The sequence below is a fragment of the Sphaeramia orbicularis genome, chromosome 13, assembly GCF_902148855.1.
Source record: "Sphaeramia orbicularis chromosome 13, fSphaOr1.1, whole genome shotgun sequence".
Lineage (NCBI taxonomy): Eukaryota > Metazoa > Chordata > Actinopteri > Kurtiformes > Apogonidae > Sphaeramia > Sphaeramia orbicularis.
Genome location: NC_043969.1, coordinates 50,859,082 through 50,881,728, shown reverse-complemented (window position 1 = coordinate 50,881,728; position 22,647 = coordinate 50,859,082). Strand labels below are relative to the sequence as shown.

General features: G+C 39.0%; 1 protein-coding gene across 6 annotated transcripts in view; it reads left to right on the top strand.

The window, feature by feature from the left end:
• Positions 1 to 22,647, top strand: part of chp2 (calcineurin-like EF-hand protein 2) — a 38,580-nt gene that overhangs the window by 3,000 nt on the left and 12,933 nt on the right. For 5 of the 6 annotated variants that reach the window (XR_003937180.1, XM_030153148.1, XM_030153150.1 and 2 more), the window contains exons 2-4: positions 13,840 to 13,921; positions 16,446 to 17,316; positions 19,805 to 20,111. Coding sequence is in view for 5 of the 6 variants with exons in the window: in XM_030153148.1 (XP_030009008.1) it covers positions 20,045 to 20,111 (67 nt within the window). In the remaining variant the exon portion in view is untranslated. The remainder of the gene's footprint in view (positions 1 to 13,839; positions 13,922 to 16,445; positions 17,317 to 19,804; positions 20,112 to 22,647) is intronic. The other variant, XM_030153149.1, reaches the window with a different exon arrangement.

The following is a 22,647-nucleotide window of genomic DNA, read 5'->3' as shown; positions in this document are numbered from 1 at the left end:
AAAGCAGCATTCATAATACAAAGAAAGAAGGAGGGAAAAAAAAGTAATTCTGCATTTATGGCATTTTTTTTTTATCACCCTGCGATTTGAACACCTGACATGAGTGGAAATCCAGTAGTGTATTTCTTATTTGTTTTTTTATTCTTTATTTATGCATATTTTGAACACCAGTCCTTAACCCTTGATAGGGCACTCATTGAAATACTCTGAAATTCAAAATTTCAACCTTTCTGTGTTCTTGAAAATCATTATATTCCTCCTCTTGCCCTAAAATATTCCGAGCAGCACTTGCTAAAAAGCAAACACAAGCAATGAAACAACTGTTATAAGGTCATAAACTGACTTAAATTGCTAATATTCACTATTTACAGCTTCAAAATGTCTATAAAATCTGTCTGAATCATGGTATAATGTTAGAAAAATCAACATGCCTCTCAACCTCACTGAGGCACGAGATTGGCCCCATATTTAATGGTTGTGGAAATTACCAAAAATAGTCACTTGCCTGATAAAGGATTAATAATTCCTCCAATACTTGTTGAGTCATTTCATTCTCAACCAATCACTGCCTTGGCCCCGCCCACTAACACTTGATCAAATACTTGATGTTTACTTATAGTTTTTTTTGTTGGTCAGTGATTGTATGAGGGTGTGAACCAGTCTATTCAACTGCACTGTGCAAATTTACTCCAATTATCCAACAAAAGCAGCGCTAAAGGTCACACAGATACAGCACAGACTTCCACTTTCACTTTCATGTTGTCTTTAAACCTGCCTTCCTTCATTCCTGAAACTTCACTTCTGTTTTTTTTTTTTATTTAGTGTTTCTGTTTGTTTTACCTTTGACTCGTTGGTATTTTAGCTGTTTAGTTTAGTAGCATTTAGCTTCTTGGGCTTTTTTCTGTCAGTCTTGGTTGTCGCAGGTGGAACTGATGATGTCATGAGCGTTGGCTGCAGGACAGGACGGTGTCTGGTTTGACAAGACGACAAACTGAAACACGAGCTGACAGTTAAGGGTGAAGTTGATCGAGGCTAAGAATCACAATCATAAAAGCCGTTCAGTGTTTGTGAAACAGCAGGAGTGCACGCTTCCTGTGAAATGAGGTCACATTTGGAGTGTTTGCTTTAAGGCGGAGGATGTTTATCAGAAGGACCGTTTTATTTATATGTCAGACATTCTGCATATTTACAACATGTTGTATCATCGTTATCACATTCAAAGCAACTGATATGAAGTATTATCTCCCTCAAATATACAAGTTCTCCAATTCTAATCTTTTTATCACCTTCTTTGTCTTTATTAGAACCTAATTATTGCAACATTAACTACAATAACAGACTGATACTGATGGAGACGATTTAATGAGTCTTTTTACACATGATTCAACGTCCGCCTTTAACCCTTAAAGACCCAAACGTCCACCTTGAACCCTTAAAGACCAAAATGTCCACCTTTAACCCTTAAAGACCCAAACGTCCATCCTTAACCCTTAAAGACCAAAATGTCCACCTTTAACCCTTAAAGACCCAAACGTCCATCCTTAACCCTTAAAGACCCAAATGTCCACACTGGGTTTATGATCAATAAGACATAAAATGAACAAAAATGAATGAAAACATCTGCAAAAAAAATGTGTAAATATCTGCAAAATGTGAAGTTAAAAAAAATAAAAGAAGCAACAAAATGAACAAAAACAGCCAAAGTCATCAATAAAATGAACAATCAACAAAATAATAAGTGACACTAAGAAAATAAGCAATAAGCCAAACAAAATTTAAGACAGAAAAATAATAAGATAGGCAACGAAATGAACAAAAACATATAAAATGAATAAAAAGTCACTTGATTTATGTTTAGTTAATGATTGGACTGAAAAACGGACTTTTTCTTCAGTTTTCTCTGTTTTGATTCAATAACCTTTGAATTTACTCTGAGCTTAATGAACATCTGCATGATCAGTGAATTAAATATAGGAAGATATATTAATTTAACTTAAAATGTAAAATACAGAGGGAAATATTATAATAAATGCTAATAAATCACTTATTAAATGTTAAAAATAGGGAAAATTCTTTTGAGAACTGCCATAAAAGGAGCTCTGGGTCTTTATGGGTTAATTTTTTCAGGCGTCATTATGGTGTTCATGCCTAAAGTTACCAGGTAGAATTATTAGAATTATTACCCCAAAAGAAAAAAGTCTAAAATAATGTAAATAAAAACAAAAAACATCCTAGAATTCAGCCCATGGTGATTGTTTTGCTGTTTTATCATGTTTCTGTCTGTGTGTTCCCATTCTACTTCTACTACTCAACAGAACGTCTTCAAATGACTCAACATTTAACGGTAGGATCAGTTTGACGTATGATAGAGTTTACAGAGTCGTGACAAAAACTGCTCTGTTTACATCAGCACAGGCCTGAGGAATAACTGCTGTCTGCTTCTGGGAAGGCATCACATACTCAGGAAAAGGGTTTCCTGTTTATTTCTGAGCATTTATTTGTAAACGTAGGACGCCGTCATCATTTAAAATGCTGCAGAAACATTAGTGTCAGGTGAGATGGTCTCTGAGGGGGAGGGCCTGTCTGGGTTGGATCATTTCCTTAGTTTTGTTCAGTCAAGTGTTTGGGAAAATCCAAAAAACCCATAGAAGCGTGAGCTGTCAATCACATATTACAGTGGTGTAGTGCCAGCTGTACTTCCTTCATACTGATTCTTACCTCAGTAAAAGTCCCGTTTTTGAACACTTAGGTGAGAACGACATCATCTGTAAAGTATGTGACAGTAAATCAGAGCCGTGGCAGGTGCCAAAGGAAACATCCAGCCAGGACTCAGTTGTAAATCAGCTGTCATAAATCAGCTGTCGTAAATCAATCACTTTGAAGTCAAATATGGAGGGGGTTGGAGCTGACACCAGTGATGTCACTGGTGATGTCACAGTTGACGTTGCTGATGATGTCGCTGGTGATGTCACAGGTTCTGTTACTGGTGATGTCACTGGTTCTATTATTGGTGATGTCACTGGTTGTGTTACTGGTGATGTGACAGGTGATGTCACTGGAGCTGTCGCTGGTGATGTCACTGGTTCTGTTACTGGTGATGTCACTGGTTCTATTATTGGTGATGTCACTGGTTGTGTTACTGGTGATGTGACAGGTGATGTCACTGGAGCTGTCGCTGGTGATGTCACAGGTTCTGTTACTGGTGATGTCACTGGTTCTATTATTGGTGATGTCACTGGTTGTGTTACTGGTGATGTGACAGGTGATGTCACTGGAGCTGTCGCTGGTGATGTCACAGGTTCTGTTACTGGTGATGTCACTGGTTCTATTATTGGTGATGTCACTGGTTGTGTTACTGGTGATGTGACAGGTGATGTCACTGGAGCTGTCGCTGGTGATGTCACTGGTTCTGTTACTGGTGATGTCACTGGTGATGTCACTGTTCTGTTACTGGTGATGTCACTGGTTCTGTTACTGGTGATGTCACTGGTGATGTCACTGTTCTGTTACTGGTGATGTCACTGGTTCTGTTACTGGTGATCTCACTGCTTCTGTCACTGGTTCTGTTACTGGTTCTGTCACTGGTGATGGACCTTCGGATACTAATGTACTAATTCTTGTTTTGTTCTGGCTGGACTCGACAAACATTTCAGGGCAGGAATTCTAGAGCTGCAGTTGATTATTTTTGTAATCAGCACTGCAGAAGAGAATCCCCCAGTTTGGACTGGAACACCAGGGTCATCTGTGGTGAAGACAACAAGTACCACTGCCGGATCAGAGACACCATCAGATACAGAAGCACACGCCAAGGACAGTGAACAGGGACGACGACGCATACACCTGATCACACACCTGGGATGTGGTCCTGGAGAAGATGGCAGACGGCAGGGGGCGTAAACCCTCCCTGGTGTTGGACCAACCCTCCTGAGCGGCCGATAAAACATGTCACAGCAACATCATGTGACACTTCTGACGAAGGCTACAGGAAGTATCTGAACCTAAAGCAGGTAAACAAACAACTACCCCTGTCTGTTAAATGAAGGATCTATAATGTTCTGTAAACAAGTAGACTGTGTTTATGATGGAGTCATCTACGAAGGTGTTCACCATGACAGCAGTGATTCACAGACAGACTAATGGATTAGAGATGATTAGGACATGACTGGGGTTGGACACATTTCAATGAACATCTGAGATCAAAGGCAGACGCTGTTTAAATTTAGATGCATGTGGTTTCACTGTTTACAGTCAACAAATGAATAAAAGCTCAAATAGGAGAAAGGAAATGTTTATTGTCTGAGCAGAAGGAAGTTCCATCAGAACAGGAGACTCCATTTATGCTGAAGATTTAGGACGAAACCATCGAACTACAGGAAGTTTGACTCATGTCCTCATGTCTTTACTGAAATAGGTGTTTGTATGAAACTGGTTTTAGAGGAGCTAAACATTCAAACCAGATGTACAGGGTGGGGAAGCAAAATTTACAATATTTTGAGGCAGGGATTGAAAGACAGTGTATGACCAATTAGTTTATTGAAAGTCATGAGAATTTATTTGCCACAAGAAAATGTCCATAATAGAAAATGTTTTTATTCTATGTGTCCTCCTTCTTTCTCAATAACTGCCTTCACACGCTTCCTGAAACTTGCGCAAGTGTTCCTCAAATATTGGGGTGACAACTTCTCCCATTCTTCTTCAATAGTATCTTCCAGACTTTCTGGTAATAGTTTTGCTCATAGTCATTCTCTTCTTTCCATTATAAACAGTCTTTATGGACACTCCAACTATTTTTGAAATCTCCTTTGGTGTGACGAGTGCATTCAGCAAATCACACACTCTTTGACGTTTGCTTTCCTGATTACTCATATGGGCAAAAGTTTCTGAAAAGGTATGGATAATAGTGTTAGGTATGATTATGACATCAGTATATGTTTGGCTTCAAAACAACTGACATAGTGCCTGTTGAGAAAAAACAACTAAATGTTCATTGTACATTTTGCTTCCCCACCCTGTAGACTAATGTTATGAAGCAGGTTTGGAAGAACTTTGGGTTTATTTTAAAAAATCAATATTTACTGAGATAAAAGATAAACTTTTTCAGATAAAACACGTTTATATTATTTTACATTATATCTAATACAAAAATCCATATGTAATATGGTCAAAAGGACACAAAAATTATGTACTACTATTTTTTCAAATATCTCTTTATTCTCTCACAAATGCGTTTTGGGAATTGAAGTAAATATTAAAGGCAGAGTGTTTGACAAAAATGACCGCTGTTCATTCATCATTCACGATTTATATGGGTTTAAATGTTCAGGTTCTGTATGTAACACCAGTGGACATGATGGGTTCCACACCAAACCTAGAATGAGACTGAGATTGATGAAAACTCACATGTGCGGATTAAAAAAAACACTGGGATCGACATTAACACAGTGTCTTTATTTATAGTCTATAGAAGACCATTTACACACGTTTACACATCTAATGCACTGACACCTAGGGAGATTTAATGTCCATATGTGGGTCCTATTTTTGGACCCAATATTTGATTATAAATTCATTAATTATGGGATGGATCAGAGCAAGAGGATAATTTTTTGTGCATTTCTCTGAGGTCATCATTAGGTCCATCCTGAGGTAAATATGTCTACATTTACCTTTTATTATTGGGTCGAAAAAGATGGAGAAGTGACAGATACTAAAATAAACCCAGTTTCATAGAAGCACCCAAATATTACTGTTGTAGTTCGTTTTGCTCAGTAAAGGGTACAATAAAATGTAAAGGTCTGTCTTACTGTAGTTTAGGTTTCTGTATTTCTCATTGTTTAACCAAAGTGTAGTGAAGCTTCTGTTAATATGTAACTGGTTGTTTAGTTCACTCCACTTTCAGAGTAGCTGCAGTTTTCTGTAAGTTTTTCTACATATTTGGTGTATAAATATTTGAGATACAGTCACAAACATCTTTTATCAGATTACGGTCACCTTAACCTTGATTCTAATCAGTTTGGCTTCAACAGTAAATGAGATGGACTTAAAACATCAAGGTTTTATGTCGTGAAATACACAATATAAACATGAAGAACAATAAATGCAACACTAACTAGATTCACGACAACTTCAGGTAAATCAGCCTGGTTTTGGTTTTGGTATTGGTATTGGTATTGGTTTTGTCAGTGGATCATGGTAAGAAAAACTGAAATGACTTTGCACAATATGGGACATTTCAGAAACAGAGAGAGAGAGAAATTTAAAATAAAACTCCTCAATTCCTAAATCTACACCTGTGCTTGAAGCTAAAACTGAACCGAAGTCCGAAACTGAACAAAAAGCTCCATTAAAACTAAAAGTGAATGAAACTGGGCCATAAGAGTCCCCTATGATGGTGTCGGTGTAAACCCCAGCACGACTTCTGGTGTTTCCCTCCATTCATCATCGTCAACGTGTGTGGACTTCAGCTACACACACTTTATCAGCTGGGCTACAGGGATACAAAAACAGGAAACAACCAGGAAGTTCCATTATGATGGCTGGAGATTCCCATTCAGTCCTGCTGATTTACAGCTAAATCCTACCACTGCAGAGGGTTCCTCGTGCAGTAGCTGGAGGTCATGGCACCAGGATCTGAAGCTGCAACACGTCTGCATTCGTTGCTCCCAAAATTACATCTACCTTATTTCCAAGTACAGTTCAGGGCTTTATTTTCAGAAGGTACCGAGCCTTTATTTGTCTGAACTGCAAAAGGTATCGGGCCTTTATTTGTCTGAACTGCAGAAGGTACCGGGCCTTTATTTGTCTGAACTGCAGAAGGTACCAGGCCTTTATTTGTCTGAACTGCAGAAGGTACCGGGCCTTTATTTGTCTGAACTGCAGAAGGTACCGGGCCTTTAGTTGTCTGAACTTCAGAAGGTACTGGGCCTTTATTTGTCCCAGTTGCAGAAGGTACTGGGCCTTTATTTGTCCCAGTTGCAGAAGGTACTGGTCCTTTATTTGTCCCAGTCGCAGAAGGTACTGGTCCTTTGTTTATCTCAGTTGCAGAAGGTACTGGGCCTTTGTTTATCTCAGTTGCAGAAGGTACTGGGCCTTTATTTGTCTCAGTTGCAAAAGGTACTGGGCCTTTATTTGTCTGAACTGCAGAAGGTACCAGGCCTTTATTTGTCTGAACCACAAAAGGTACCGGGCCTTTATTTGTCTCAGTTGCAAAAGGTACCATGCCTTTATTTGTCTGAACTGCAGAAGGTACCAGGCCTTTATTTGTCTGAACTGCTGAAGGTACTAGGCCTTTATTTGTCTGAACTGCAGAAGGTACCGGGCCTCTATTTGTCTCAGTTGCAGAAGGTACTGGGCCTTTATTTGTCCCAGTTGCAGAAGGTACCGGGCCTTTATTTGTCTCAGTTGCAAAAGGTACTGGGCCTTTATTTGTCTGAACTGCAGAAGGTACCAGGCCTTTATTTGTCTGAACTGCAGAAGGTACCGGGCCTTTATTTGTCTGAACTGCAGAAGGTATTTTGTTGTGGAACATCTTGGGGGTAAAGTCTACCAAGTTTGTTCGAAGAATTGGGAAATACTGATTTTTGAATTTATTATGAATTTTTTGAAAATCCCCATTGGTTTATAATGGGACACATATCAAGGTGTTAAAACTTGAAAGCAGTTGAAGATATTGATATAATTACTGTTGGTACTAGATAGGAAGTCACATATGGGTTTCCATTTGATGCCATGACCTTTGACCTTGACTGATGTTGAAAGTTCAAACAAATGCCAGTTAATGTCTTTAAAGATGCCGTTGGACTACAGGAGCCTTGGTCCTATTTTTGATCGGATGCTCTTGTGTTTTTCAACAGTTTTCTCCTGTTGAATGCGTCCTTTCATTTCTGTGAACAAAGTTTACTCATTGCAAAACTAAAAGCACAGTGTCGTAATGAGATCACGTTAAACTGTTTCCTGGTATGTTATTCTAGTAGACTTTAATCGTCGTACAAAAAACTGACTTGGACGTCAGCCATGGTTTCAGTTTGACTCAGTTTGGATTAAATATTTTATATGATTGAGATGAATTTGAAAGAACACAGTGGCAAATCATTTATCATTTATACACTATTACTGTCTCAGAATTGTGATGTGTTACATGACCCCTGTATTACTTTGGAGTTACATATGTAAGGGTAGAGACTGCGATTTGGTAGGATCGGCGATTCTACCAGTAGAGACTCCGATCCTGCCAGTAGAAGGGTTAGGGTTAGGGTTAGGGTTAGGGGTTAGGGTTAGGGGTTAGGGTTAGGGTTAGGGTTCGGATCGGAGTTTCTACCAGTAGAGACTCGGATCGGAGTTTCTACTGGTAGAGACTACGATCGGAGTCTCTACTGGTAGAATCGCAGATCCTACCAGATCGCAGTCTCTACCCTGACACATACAAACTCTCATCATTAATGGTGCATGTGCAGTAGAACCCCCCCCCCGAATACCAGTGATAGGACAGCCTTGGGACGCCCCTGCTGGAATCCCAGCAGGAACGTTTGCATTTTTGTCAACATTTTCCATGTTCAAACAGGGCAGGGCTGAGGATGCCAGTAGATAAATCCGCAATCGATAAAGAATTCTAACTAGTCCTAGAGATGTTAGCTTACCTTGTCCTTGCTGATCACAGGGGTCATACTAACGAGCTTCTGTAAAGCAGAGTTAGGGTCAGTAATGAGCGTACGTCCATGTGGACAATGGACTGTCTTCTGCCGTCTTCACCCATTGGCTGAACACCAACAGGAAATAGAACTTTACAGACGAATTTTTAATTCCTTTAGGCAGGGATGTCAAACATGCAGCCCGGGGGCCAAATGTGGCCCGCCAAAGGGTCCAAGCTGGCCCATAGGATGAATTTGTGAAATGCAAAAACTACACTCAAGATATTCACAAAAATGTTGGTTCAGGTTCCACATACAGACCAGGAAAAATATTATCATAATAGCCTATAAATACTTACAACTCCATATTTTTCTCTTTCTAAATGTAAATATTTTCATGTAATTTTCCTGTATTTAAACTAAAAAAAAACTATTATTTCACAGAAAATGTAAATACCCTGAAAAAATATGAAAAACCTGAAAAAAGTATAATTTTAACAATATTCTGCCTGTTATTAAATGTTTAGTGTATTTATAGATCCACTGTGAGTATGTTGTAATGAACATGACGTCAATGATAAACTGAGGCAGAAAATTGTTAAAATTGCACTTATTTTTCTTAAATTTTAGGTCACTCATGTTCTTCACATTGATTTAAAGGACAGTTTGTAGATGTGAACATTTTCATCATGTAAGGAAAGTTTGGAGTTGACTTTATTTATATAAAATTATGTTATTATTTTACTGGTCCAGCCCACTTCAGACCAGATTTGGCTGAAATTGGCCCCTGAACTGAAATGAGTTTGACACCCATGCCTTAAGGTCTCATGGTCTTGCTGTTTTTTGTTTGTTTGTGTGTAACGCAAGTACTATTGAACATGTACTGAGTAAAATATGACTGAAAATTGATTAGTAATGCCTTACACTACTGCATTACAGCAAAAAAAAGTAATCTGTTACTGTGATGGATTACTTTTGTAACAGGTTACTCCCAACACTGGTGATGACTCACTGATGTTCTGTCTGATTAGAAACAGGGACATTTATGTGAATAAGTGGACAGACGTGTTGCATTGTGAACTTACAAGAAATCCGATCCTTCAGATTAAACCATCTCAGAAACCCATTTTGCCATTAAGAAAACTGGAAACTCCCGAATAAGTAGGAAGAGGAAGAGGTGGTGACAGCAGGCATGGGGTTTTCAGCCGGGAAACCAAAGTCAGATGAGGAATGAGATATGGGTTTAAAAACACGATAAGCAGGTTGAGTTACACAACTGAAGGGAAACCTGTGCAGGACTGGGTCTGCGTTGGGATTCAGACTGTGGAGTTAGGTCAGAACAACTTCCAGGATGAACTCAGATGACGACCAGTAGGACCTGCTGCTTGGGTTTCCCAGGGTGCATCTGGGTCGTACAAAGTCTGAAAAGTAGCAAAAGAAAATCATTTTCCTTTTGAACTGAAGTCGATTCTGATCAATAAAAACACACAGGATCTGTGGTTTTTATGAGAACGCTGGTCACTGGTGTTTAAAACTGACTTCTGTGGTACTTCTAGACTCATTACACATGTCGTTATCCTCAGATCATAACTGTCTAACTCAGACACAAGTGGACAAAAGTCTGTGGACACATTGAATCCAGGTGTTTCTGTTCTAACGGGGGTCTGGGATCCAAAACAATAAGGACTAATGTCAGAATATAGTTTTATATTATGGGATAGATATATTAATTATTAATATTAATGTTTCTGTGTCCGATCCTCATGATCAGGACATCTGACAGCTGGAGACATGATGTGTCCACATATTTATCTAATATATACCTTCTGAACCTCCTTTATCCTCACTAGGGTCGTGTGTGTGTGTGTGTGTGTGTGTGCGTGCGCGCGCCTGATTTCCACAGAAAAGGCAAAGGGCGAACACAGGTGAGACAGCTAGACTTTTACACAGACATGGACCTGCGTTCACCAGTCAAAGGGGTGAGGACACAGCAGATAGCGGGACGTAGAACTTGCGCGTCAGAAATACCGTGATCATAGCGGTGTTGTTATTTTCTCCAGAGTCTTTCACCGTTCCACAAATGTTGTCATGGATACAGTCCTCCAGTCCAAGTGCCAAGGGAGGGGGGGGGGGGGTCACCACTGGGGTGACACCTTGGTTGGAACCAGAGGTGTTCCTTTTCCATAGCGTTCCTGAATCCTGGTTCCAAGGAACCAAAAGATCCACCATTTCATTTACACAGATTACAGGACGGAAGAAAGGGGGGATATTCCAGAACACCAGTGGCAAACGGGCTGATGAGGCCACAGTACTGACCACTGCACCATCGTGTTTACTTTATAAACATCAGTATTTATTAAAGTTTAATGGGCGTGGTCTAAGGCGCCACAGAGGTTGTGTTTGTCCTCTGTCCACAGTGTCCTCTGTAGGTCCATGGTCCTGGGGTCAGTCTTCCAGTAGGTCCTCTGTTGTCTGTCTGCTGCTCTGGGGTCTGGACAGTCTTCAGTCTTCCACTTGTTGCGTTGCTTAGTTTTGCTGATGGTTTTTGCTTGGTGGACAGACGTAGCTTTGTCTTCCTGCTCGGGTCTAGATGCTGTCAATGCCAGTTTATCTGCAGTTTGATGAATCCACTGAATCATGTCTGTCTGGTCTTTAAATGAGGTGAAGGCAGCGCATGAACTGTTCTTTTCTTTCTTGTTGGATGTTTCGGACAGACTGGGCATCAGTCAGGAGAACATTAGTTTTGGAGGTGTGGGGGCTAAACCCAGTGGTCAGCAGCTGTTTTTGGTGCCACTGCCTCGACCTTGAACATAGTTTTTTTTATGTAGTATACTGAAGGTAAAATTTTACATTTTATTTGCATCAAAAAATATGGTTTGTTTCCATTACAAACATGTCATTTAAAGGGTTAAAAATATTACACTTATTGAGTATTTGGTGTTTTTGTTTATGGCTCCAATTGATTAAATACAAAAAAAAAATGAAAATAATGAAGTTTAGATATTTGCATATAGTTGGAATATGTATTATTTACATATTTGAAAATACTAATATAAAAAAATGCACATTGACACATTTTAGCATTTGACATATCACAAGAAATAATAATGTACCTGAACCAATGTTGGTGTCAATCATTGACATATGACAGGATGAAAACATAAAATAAAATAACTAATACAATTTTTATGTAGAATATTGAAAAAAAAAAACAATTGTTAGGTTTTTTGCTTAAAAAATACTGTTTGTTTCCATCACAAACATGGCATTTAAAGGGTTTTAATATGACAGTTTTTGAGTATTTGGTATTTTCCAGTTGATGACATACAAAAACATTCTGGCATGAATATGATACTGTGCATATTATGGGCTGTCAGTGGTTAAAGCAGCTCTGGGACACTAAAGGGTTAAATGGTGGCTGAACGGTGGACTGTGGTCTGGTTTACCTTCCGGTTGGGTTTACTCTCATTACCCCGTGGACACAGTGGGATACTCCTCCTCCTCCTCTTTTCTGCTGCTGGATGGCAGAGCGTCACCTCTCATTTGTCTCTGAAACAATGGCACAGTTATATAACCACATTTCTGACATTCCTGTAGAAAAGGAAAGATGACCGGTCCAATCATCTGAAACTTCTCAAACTGAACTATAAGAGAGTCCAGTCTGTGGTCAAAGAAGGGCTTTTGAAACTGACCACTGTGGTTCATGTTGATGTCAAACTGAAGGCAGAAGAGGAGGAGGAGAAGGAGAAGAGGGAGGAGGAGGAGGAGGAGAAGAAGAAGAAGAAGGAGAAGAGGGAGGAGGAGGAGAAGAAGAAGAACAAGGAGGAGGAGGAAGAGAAGGAGAAGAAGAAGGAGAAGAGGGAGGAGGAGGAGGAGAAGAAGAAGAACAAGGAGGAGGAGGAGGAGAAGAAGAAGGAGAAGAGGGAGGAGGAGAAGTAGAAGAACAAGGAGGAGGAGGAGGAGAAGAAGAAGGAGGAGGAGGAGAAGAGGGAGGAGGAGGAGAAGAAGAAGAACAAGGAGGAGGAGGAGGAGGAGAAGAAGAAGAACAAGGAGGAGGAGGAGGAGAAGAAGAAGGAGAAGAGGGAGGAGGAGGAGAAGTAGAAGAACAAGGAGGAGGAGGAGGAGAAGAAGAAGGAGGAGGAGGAGAAGAGGGAGGAGGAGGAGAAGAAGAAGAACAAGGAGGAGGAGGAGGAGGAGGAGGAGAAGAAGAAGGAGAAGAGGGAGGAGGAGGAGAAGTAGAAGAACAAGGAGGAGGAGGAGGAGGAGAAGAAGAAGGAGGAGGAGGAGGAGAAGAAGAAGGAGGAGGAGGAGAAGAAGAAGAACAAGGAGGAGGAGGAGGAGAAGAAGAAGAACAAGGAGGAGGAGGAGAAGAAGAAGGAGGAGAAGAAGAAGGAGGAGGAGAAGAAGGAGGAGGAGGAGAAGAAGAAGGAGGAGGAGGAGAAGAAGAAGGAGCAGAGTGGAAGAACATCCCAAACATAAACTCAACTGTGTCCAATAAGATCCTGTTTGTGAAACCCACTGGTTCTGGATCTGGTTCTGGATCTGGTTCTGGATCTGGTTCTGTTTGTGTCCATGTTAGAGTTGATTTGAACCCCATGTCCACACTGATCTGTCCACATCCACATAACCATCAGTTTACAGAACATCTCTGTCCACACGACAACACAATCATGTATAAACTGGTACAAACATTCAGACATGCTCATTGGTGTGTGATTTTCAGCTCTGCATGACAGATGAACATTAGCATTAGCATTTAACTGGCTTATTTACAGTGTCTTATGTTTAAGAAATATTATGATTAGTGAGCAATGTCCCCATCAAATGGACTGTGTTTTAATTTTACCATGTATATATCCTTTATTCTCTTATATATATCCTTTTTTTCTCTTGTATATATCCTTTTTTCTCGAATATATCCTTTTTTCTCTTGTTTATGTCCTTTTTTTCTGTTGTGTATATATCCTTTTTTCTTTTGTATATATCCTTTTTTTCTCTTGTATATATCCTTTTTTCTTTTGTATATATCCTTTTTTTCTCTTGTATGTATCCTTTTTTCTTTTGTATATATCCTTTTTTCTCATTTATGTCCTTTATTCTGCATCTGCATTTATTTTTTTCAGTCTGAAGAACAAACACCTTCTTCGTGGTCAGAACAATGTGTAAATGGTTTGATTTGACCTGATTTCCTGTTGTCGTCTATCCTGGACAGTGATCCTGCCTGATCTGGACCTGATCTGGACCTGATCTAGACCTGATCTGGACCTGATCTGGACCTGGAACCTGAACTCATGGTCAGTCTGTGAATCCATAGATACAGAAATAATATCTGTGAAGTGGGGACATATTTTGGACAGTAGAGTCACGGTAGTGAATTTGTATTTGTGATGGAGAAAGAACGATTGTGAAGGTTAATTTCATGTCTAAACTTATTCATTCATATTCTGATAAAATACACACAATACATTTATTGTATGACTGAACTCATTCAACAGTTTACACAGATGTATTTATGTCCAACTTCAGACTAATATGAACACACATCTGTTTCATGTATATGAACAGGTTTGACTCCATCCTAACCCCATACAACAGTTACATTTAATTTGTCCTTAAAGCTGCTCCTTCTGCTCGTCTTCATCTCAAACATTTGTCTTAAAATAGAATCAAAGGTGACTCATTGTATTAAAAAAACAAAACAAAAAAAAAGAAATCAGATATTTTCTTCCACTGTCAACAGTCCTTTAGTCCAGTTTCACTCATGTTGTCAGTGAGGGAGTTTGGAGGGAGGGGTCAAAGTTCACCCAGCCAGGAAAACTTCATTCATTTCCTGTTGGCTGTCAGCCAACACACACACACACGCACGCACGCACGCACGCACACACACACACACACACACACACACACACACACACCATCCACTCTCTCTCTCTCTCTCTCTCTCTCTCTCTCTCTCTCTCTCTCTCTCTCTGACATACCTTGGCTTTCATTGGTTGTGACAGTCGGGACAAAAGCTCAGTGAGTCTCAGCAGCAGAACAGCAAATACCACCTGTCAGTCAGTCTGAGTGGGCGGGGCTTCTCTGGGTCTTCCTGCTCTGGGTTTCAAACCTTTTCTGCATCAGTGACCTCATCCCTCCAGACCTGCATCACAAAAACACACACATGAAAGGCCTGTTTTCATTCCAGATGTGCACATGCAGTAAAATTCTACAGTTTTTACATTTGTTTTTTATTCATTCTTTTTTGTGTTTTGTTTGTTTTTATATCCGTGTACAGCCCATTGGCCTAATGTGTTGGTTTTAAAGTGTTGGATAAGTAAAATAGACGCGACTGTCACTGGAGTTTATCGGTTAATCTCAGTAAAAATATCTTTTCAGAACAAATTGCACAGTTTGTTCAAAGTTTGGGGGCGGGGTTTTGTTAGCTACTGTGGCGTCTCATAGGCTGCGTTCAGACTTCAGTCAAATGTGGCCCAAATGCGGTGTTTTTGTCCATATGTGACCTGCATCTGATCTGTTACAGACAGTCTGAACAGCACTAATCTGACCCAGACCAATCTCATATGTGGTCTGAAATCTGACCCAGACCACACTCTTATGTGGTCCTAAATCCAACCCAGACCACTTTCATATGTGGTCCTAAATCTGACCCAGACCACTTTCATATGTGGTCCTAAATCTGACCTGGACCATTTTCATATGTGGTCTTAAATCCGACCCGGACCACTTTCATATGTGGTCCTAAATCTGACCCGGACCATTTTCATATGTGGTCTTAAATCCGACCCGGACCACTTTCATATGTGGTCCTAAATCCGACCCACACCACTTTCATATGTGGTCCTAAATCTGACCCGGACCACTTTCATATGTGGTCCTAAATCTGACCCGGACCATTTTCATATGTGGTCCTAAATCCAACCCAGACCACTTTCATATGTGGTCCTAAATCTGATACAGATCTGATATTTTCTAATGTGACTTCAGTCTGAATGTCCAGGTCGCATTTATCCGACCTTTATGTCATTGAAATGCGACACACGTCCCAGTTGTTCGTCCCAGGAGGAGGAGCGGAGGAAAACCATAATTCCTTCTGTAAACACAGTGTGTGTCTGCATGGTCATGTATTCCATCAGGACCTCTTTAGTGCATGTGGGTCACTTCAGGGTCACATTCAGTTCAGACTCAAAACTGATAGAAGTCGCGTTTAATGTGGAATATGAACCAGCACACAAAAAAACTGGATTTCACCCATAAGTAAGACCTGCTGTGGATGGAGCCTTAGAAACACAGAATAAATCCATCATCTAATTCTTCAGAGACTAGACGCTGTTGAAAGAGTCAACGTGACGTTAATTCTCGTATCGTTAGCATCGTAGCATAACGTACTACCTCAGTCGTATGTTTTTGTCCAAATTGTCATATCTGCGTAACTACATTTTACTCTTGGAGTCATGTGTCGGCCTCAGAGGTCATTCAGTAGTAAATTAGCTCCCTATGACCCAGAGTGGCCCCTGTCCAGCCTGTGGAGTACCCCAGGGCTCCAGTTTGGGTTCAGTTCTTTTTATTTTATAATTCGTCATTTTTGGGGGCAAATTGTGATCGGTGTAACTTTACTAAGACTGCTCCATCATTTTGCATCATTGGCTCTGACCTGAAAAAAATATGACCTAGGCAATTACGCCCCGAGGCTAACGATATGTAAATGAATGATTATTTACTGATAAACAATAATGAGCTAAAGCTGCTCCACTCTGTTTCTGTAAAGGTCACAGTCGTTATCGGGAACAGGTGTTGATTTAAATCTGTGTTTTTCAGTGTTTAACGCAGCGTCACAGAGGTGAGAATGACCTTTGACCCCGTCACAAAGGTGGGGATGACCTTTGGCCCTGTCACAGAGGTGAGGATGACCTTTGACCCCATCACAGAGGTGAGGATGGCCTTTGACCCCGTCACAGGGTTGAGGATGACCTTTGACCCCGTCACAGAGGTGAGGATGACCTTTGACCCCATCACAGAGGTGAGGATGGCCTTTGACCCCGTCACAGGGTTGAGGATGACCTTTGACCCCGTCACAGAGGTGAGGATGACCTTTGACCCTGTCCCAGACTTGAGGATGACCTTTGACCCCATCACAGAGGTGAGGATGACCTTTGACCAAATCACAGAGGTGAGGATGACCTTTGACCCCGTCACAGGGTTGAGGATGGCCTTTGACCCCGTCACAGGGTTGAGGATGACCTTTGACCCCGTCACAGAGGTCAGGATGGCCTTTGACCCCATCACAGAGGTAAGGATGACCTTTGACCCCATGCCATGGCAGACCCTGGCTCCTGGACCTGATGCTGGGTGGAGTCTGGACGTTTGTTACCCAGAAAAGTGTTGACACCCAGACTAGCCTTGAAGCGTGACCCTGCCCACCTGTCACCTGTTCTCTGAATACCAGATATGTCCCGCCCACCTGTCACCTGTTCTCTGAATACCAGATATGTCCCGCCCACCTGTCACCTGTTCTCTGAATACCAGATATGTCCCGCCCACCTGTCACCTGTTCTCTGAATACCAGATATGTCCCGCCCACCTGTCACCTGTCCTCTGAATACCTGACGTGTCTGTACTTTCATTTCCAGGTGTCGAACCAACAGGGATTCTGAGAAATGACTCAACAGGCAGAAGCTGAAAGGAAGTGGTATGTAACTGTGGACTTTGACCCATAAATCTACCACAGAAGTTTATTTTTAAAATAAGATTCAGTTTTACCTGCAGCCGGTTTATTTTAGCTGCTTTTATTTGTATTTTTATAGGTTTTATATGATGCACAGTTGGATGCACTTTGACTTTCAATGGACAGTTTACAATAACAATAAAATATTCTATTCTGATCTATTCTATTCTATAATATTCTGTTCTATTCTGTTCTATTATTTTATTCTATGTTATTCTGTTGTATTCTATGTTGTTCTATTCTATGTTCTATGGTCCATTCTATGTTATTCTATTCTATGTTCCATTCTCTCTAATTAATCTTTATGTGATTTTCTCCTTTTATATTATTCTCTGTATTTTACATTATTTTTGGTATAAATAATGTATTTTTCTATATTTAATTCACTGATCATGTAAATGTTCATTAAAACTCAGTAAATTCAAAGGTTATTAAATCAGAAACAGAAAACTGAAGAAAAAGGGACTTTTTTATGAGTATACATCATTAACTGAACATAAACTACATGGTTTGGCTTTTTTCCCCAGTTCCCTCTGTTTAAGACAATATAAAAAATAATAAATAACACTTGTTTCCCTGGAAAAAAAAAACAAAAAAACACAAATAGAAAACAAAAAAAGCCCAGCTGTTTGTTTGGTTTTTGTTCATTTTTATTCATTTCACATGTTATTTTATTAGTTTTTCTTCATTTTGTTGCCTATTCTATTATTTTTTTCATACATTTTGTTCAGTTTGTGGCTTATTTTCTTCATGTTACTCATTTTGTTTTTTAAATTCATTTTTGTTCATTTTATTGATAACTGGGTCTGTTTTTGTTCATTTTGTTGATTATTTTATTCTTTTTTAATTAATCTTAGTCAATGTTTTGCTCAAGTTTTTCATGTTATTTATTAAATTAACATGCTGTGAGTTTTGATATTGACATTTAAGATGCTTTGATTCACAACTCGTGGACTAAGCAGCAGACAAGAATTTGTTCTATTTTCTTTTTTTTTCTTATAGTTGTGTTATTTGTGCTGTTTTCATGAAGGACAGAACAGGTGACAGTAAAATGCAGAAAACGTAAACTTCCTTTAATATTTTTCTTACAGTTTCAACAGAAACTTTCAGAAAACTCCAGGAAATTCCCATAAATTCACAGATCAATGCGACAACACATTCTTACATTTACTGGTGGAGTCAGTTTTAGAACCCCTTCAGCTTCTTCTGAGTGTTTTCCAGCTCTTCTGTAAGGGAACGGTGCCCTCTAGTGTCCACAGACAGTCACACACTTTTATTATTGAGAAGGTGTTCGACGCTTTCATCTTCAACTAGAAAAGCACTCGGAGAGTGCAGACGTTCGCCAAGGCAGATCAGTGGGCCCCAGTGCCCCCCCACCCCCGATCATCACCTAAATTGAATCATTTGTTCCTTGTGCCAGTATCAACATTTCCTAAAATTTTCATCCAAATCCATCCATAATTTTTTGAGTTATCTTGCACACAGACAGACAGACAGACAGACAGACAGACAGACAAACCAGCGGCGACAAAAACATAACCTCCTTGGTGGAGGTAATAAATGACAGTGGACAGAGACGCTTGGTTTATATTAAATAATAGATCAAATAAACAAAAATAATTACAAAAAAATAACTAAATAATAAATAATTTGAGAAAAATAAACAAAAATGCATTAGAATTAACCTCCTGAGAGCCAGGAAATGTCAGGAAAGGACAAGTTTTGGCGTTTTTTTTTTTTAAATTAAATAATTCCCTATTTTGGAAACATCATGATACAACTGGTTTTGATTTTGTTTTTTCAGATGCATTTTTACCTCCACCAAGGAGGCTATGTTTTTGCCGGCGTTGGTTTGTCTGTCTGTCTGTCTGTACATGTGCAAGATAACTCAAAAAGTTATGGACGGATTTTTGATGAAAATTTCAGGAAATGTTGATACTGGCACAAGGAACAAATGATTAAATTTTGGTGGTGTTTGGGGAGGCACACAAACTGAACAAAACTGAAGAAAAAAATAATAAAATAGGAAGAAGAATGAACAACAAAAACAAATAAAATAAGTAAAATTAATTTTAAAAAAAAGTGGTTGGAGACAGTTTATGTTCAGTTCATGATAGATTTGACTGTAAATGTCCCTTTTTCTTCAGTTTTCTCTGTTTTTGATAAAATAACCTTTACATTTACTCTGAGTTTTAATGAACTTCTACATGATCAGTGAATTAAATATAGAAAAATACAAGATTTATACTGAAAAATGTAAAATACAGACAATAATATTAGAATAAAAGGAGATAAACACTTGGGAAAAAAAAAAAAAAATCCTTTGTAAGGTGTGACAAAAACTTTTGTGTTAATAAAATCCTAAATAGTAAACTATTTCTGATGCCAGTTGTTTTATGTTTGACTTCTTTTCTGTTAAATGAACCTGTTTGTTGTTTTTCTCTGACTGAAGCTCATTGGTCAGTGGGGGCGTCTCAGATGAGCTGCCATTGGCTCACATACCTGTCAATCACAGGAGACCCATATGGTCCGCCTTCTACAGCTGTAAACACACACAGACAGACAGACGGACAGAGACAGACAGACGTCCAACAGCAGGAGGACCAGGACTAGGACCAGGACCAACACCAGGACCAAGACCAGGATCAGGACCAGGACCAGGACCAGGACCAGGACCAGGACCAGGACCAGGATGGGCTCGAGTAGCTCCAGACTGGACCGGGTCCCAGGTGCCAAAGACCTGATGGAGGAAACTGGATGTGAGTTAAAAAGACAAGGGTTTAGTTTAGAAACAAAACATGTGTTTGGAAGAAAGACAAGAGAAAAAAACAACAGGAAAACATCTGTTAAAGATCCACTATCTGTCCAACAGTCTGTGGACCTGTTGAATCCAGGTGTTGGGTAGTTTGGTTTTGGTTTATCAAAAAAATGAGTAAAAAGAACAAAATAAACATAATTATCAACAAACAAAGTAATTTAAAAAATGTCCAAAATAATCAACAAAATAAACAAAATAATCAAAAAAATATGTAAAAAAGACCAAAATAATCAACAAAATGAACAAAATAATCCAAAAAAGAAGTATGAAAGATCAAAATAATCAACAAAATGAACAAAACTGGATAAAATAATCAACAAAATGAATAAATCAATGTAAAAACAGTTGTTTCTACTCTATGTGTCCATCAGTTTATGAACCTGTTGAATCCAGGTGTTTCTGTTCTAACAGGGGTCTGGGATCCAAAACAATAAGGACTAATGTCAGAATGTTTTATATTATGGGATAGATATCAGTGCATTGGTTCATTTGGGTTCAATTATTATCTGTGTTTCTAAAATGACTCATAGATGGTTTGGACTGAATTTATATCAACATTGTTTTGTTTAGTTGTTTTAACCCTTGCCTCTGATTTTAAATGTGACTAAATAATAATTTTCTTCCATAACTAACCATCTTTCTTTTTTGTGTGTATTTTGATCATTATGATGCACTTTTCTGTATTTCTTCATTTTTGTGTACTTTTATGCCTGTGTTCATTTTTATTAATTTTGTTGCTTATTTTGTACATTTTACCTTTTTTTCTAACCATCTACTTTCATCACATCTGACTAAGGAAGAAAAGTTTACCATTAAACTTTAAGGAAATAGTGATGTTTTTATGTCCAACCATCATGAGCAGGACATGTGACAGTTGTAGACATGATGTCCTTCCTTATTGTTACTTAAAGGAAACATGTAGAAGGTGAACAGTATCGATCCAAGAAATGAACCTTGAGGAACTCCATGACCAACTGTGATGCACTGAGAAGATTAAGAATAATGAACATCAATATTTGACTGTAGTTTAATGGTAGATTTTTCTTCCTCAGTCAGATGTGATGAAAGTCGATAGAAATGATTATTTACAGTCAGAGCAGGAAAAATATTAGAGACATTAAGAGGAAGAACATTGAAAATCAGAGTCATGGAGAAAAGAAAAACAAAAACCCCAAAACAATGTTGATATAAATTCAGTCCAAACCATCTATGAGTCATTTTAGAAACAAGATGATAATGTACATCAAACTAACCAATGCACTGATATCTATCCCATAATATAAAACTCTATTCTGACATTAGTCATTATTGTTTTGTATCCCAGACCCCTGTTAGAACACAAACACCTGATATTCCATACGTGTTTGTTGGGAGTTGACCTGCAGTTGACATGCCCCTGTGGAGTTGTGTTAGCATTGTGTTAGCGCTGTGTTAGTGTCTTGTTAGTGTTGTGTTAGTGTTGTGTTAGTGTTGTGCTAGCGCTGTGTTAGTGTCTTGTTAGTGTTGTGTTAGTGTTGTGCTAGCGCTGTGTTAGTGTTTTGTTAATTCAATTCAATTCACTTTTATTTGTAGAGCCCAGTATCTCAAAAGGGTCGCCTCACAGGGCTTTACAGAATTTGTTGAATTGATAAAAAAATTTAAAAAAAAACACAATGAAAATAAGTAAACAGACAAATAATTAGTTAAACAGTCAATGAAGCAAATAGATTAATGTCCCAGGTGTCCTCCGTCCTCAGACCCTCTTTCACGGCAAAGAAAAATTCCAAAAAACCCAGTGAGAAAAAGAGAAACCTCAATAAAGGAGAGATCCATTCCCATGTTAGTGTTGTGTTAGCTTTGTGTTAGCATTGTGTTAGTGTTGTGTTACTGTTCTGTTAGTGTCGTGTTAGCGCTGATAGCGGTGCAGAAACCATCGGTGCTGTGTCATCTGCTGTTTTATCTGTGTACATGTGTCGACTCCCTGAACTGAAACCGACTGATACAGAGTTAATGAAGCCGTTGAACCGCATCACTGATAACAGGGTCTGAGTGTGCATGCGCACGTGCATGTGCATATGCATGTGCACGTGCATGTGCATATGCATGTGCACAGCCACATGTACTTCACATCATAAACAAAAATGAATAATAAATCAACAAAATAGTAAGTAAAGATGAAGAAAATAAGCCACAATCTGAACAAAATTGAAGAAAAAGTAGTAAATGAGGCGACAAAATAAACAAAAACAAATAAGTGAAATGAATAAAAATACATTTAAAAAATGTACAAAATAATAAGTAACATGAAAAAAATATGCAAAACAGACTAAAATTAAGTAAAAAAAAAAGAATAAAAGAAGCAACAAACTGAACAAAATTCAGGTGGTTGGAAATGCATCTTGGGGTTTGGAGTTCAATGTACATTCTGTTAGGATCAGACTTTGACATTAACCCTTAAAGACCCAAACATCCAGAAATTCAAATCTGGTTGTTTTTTT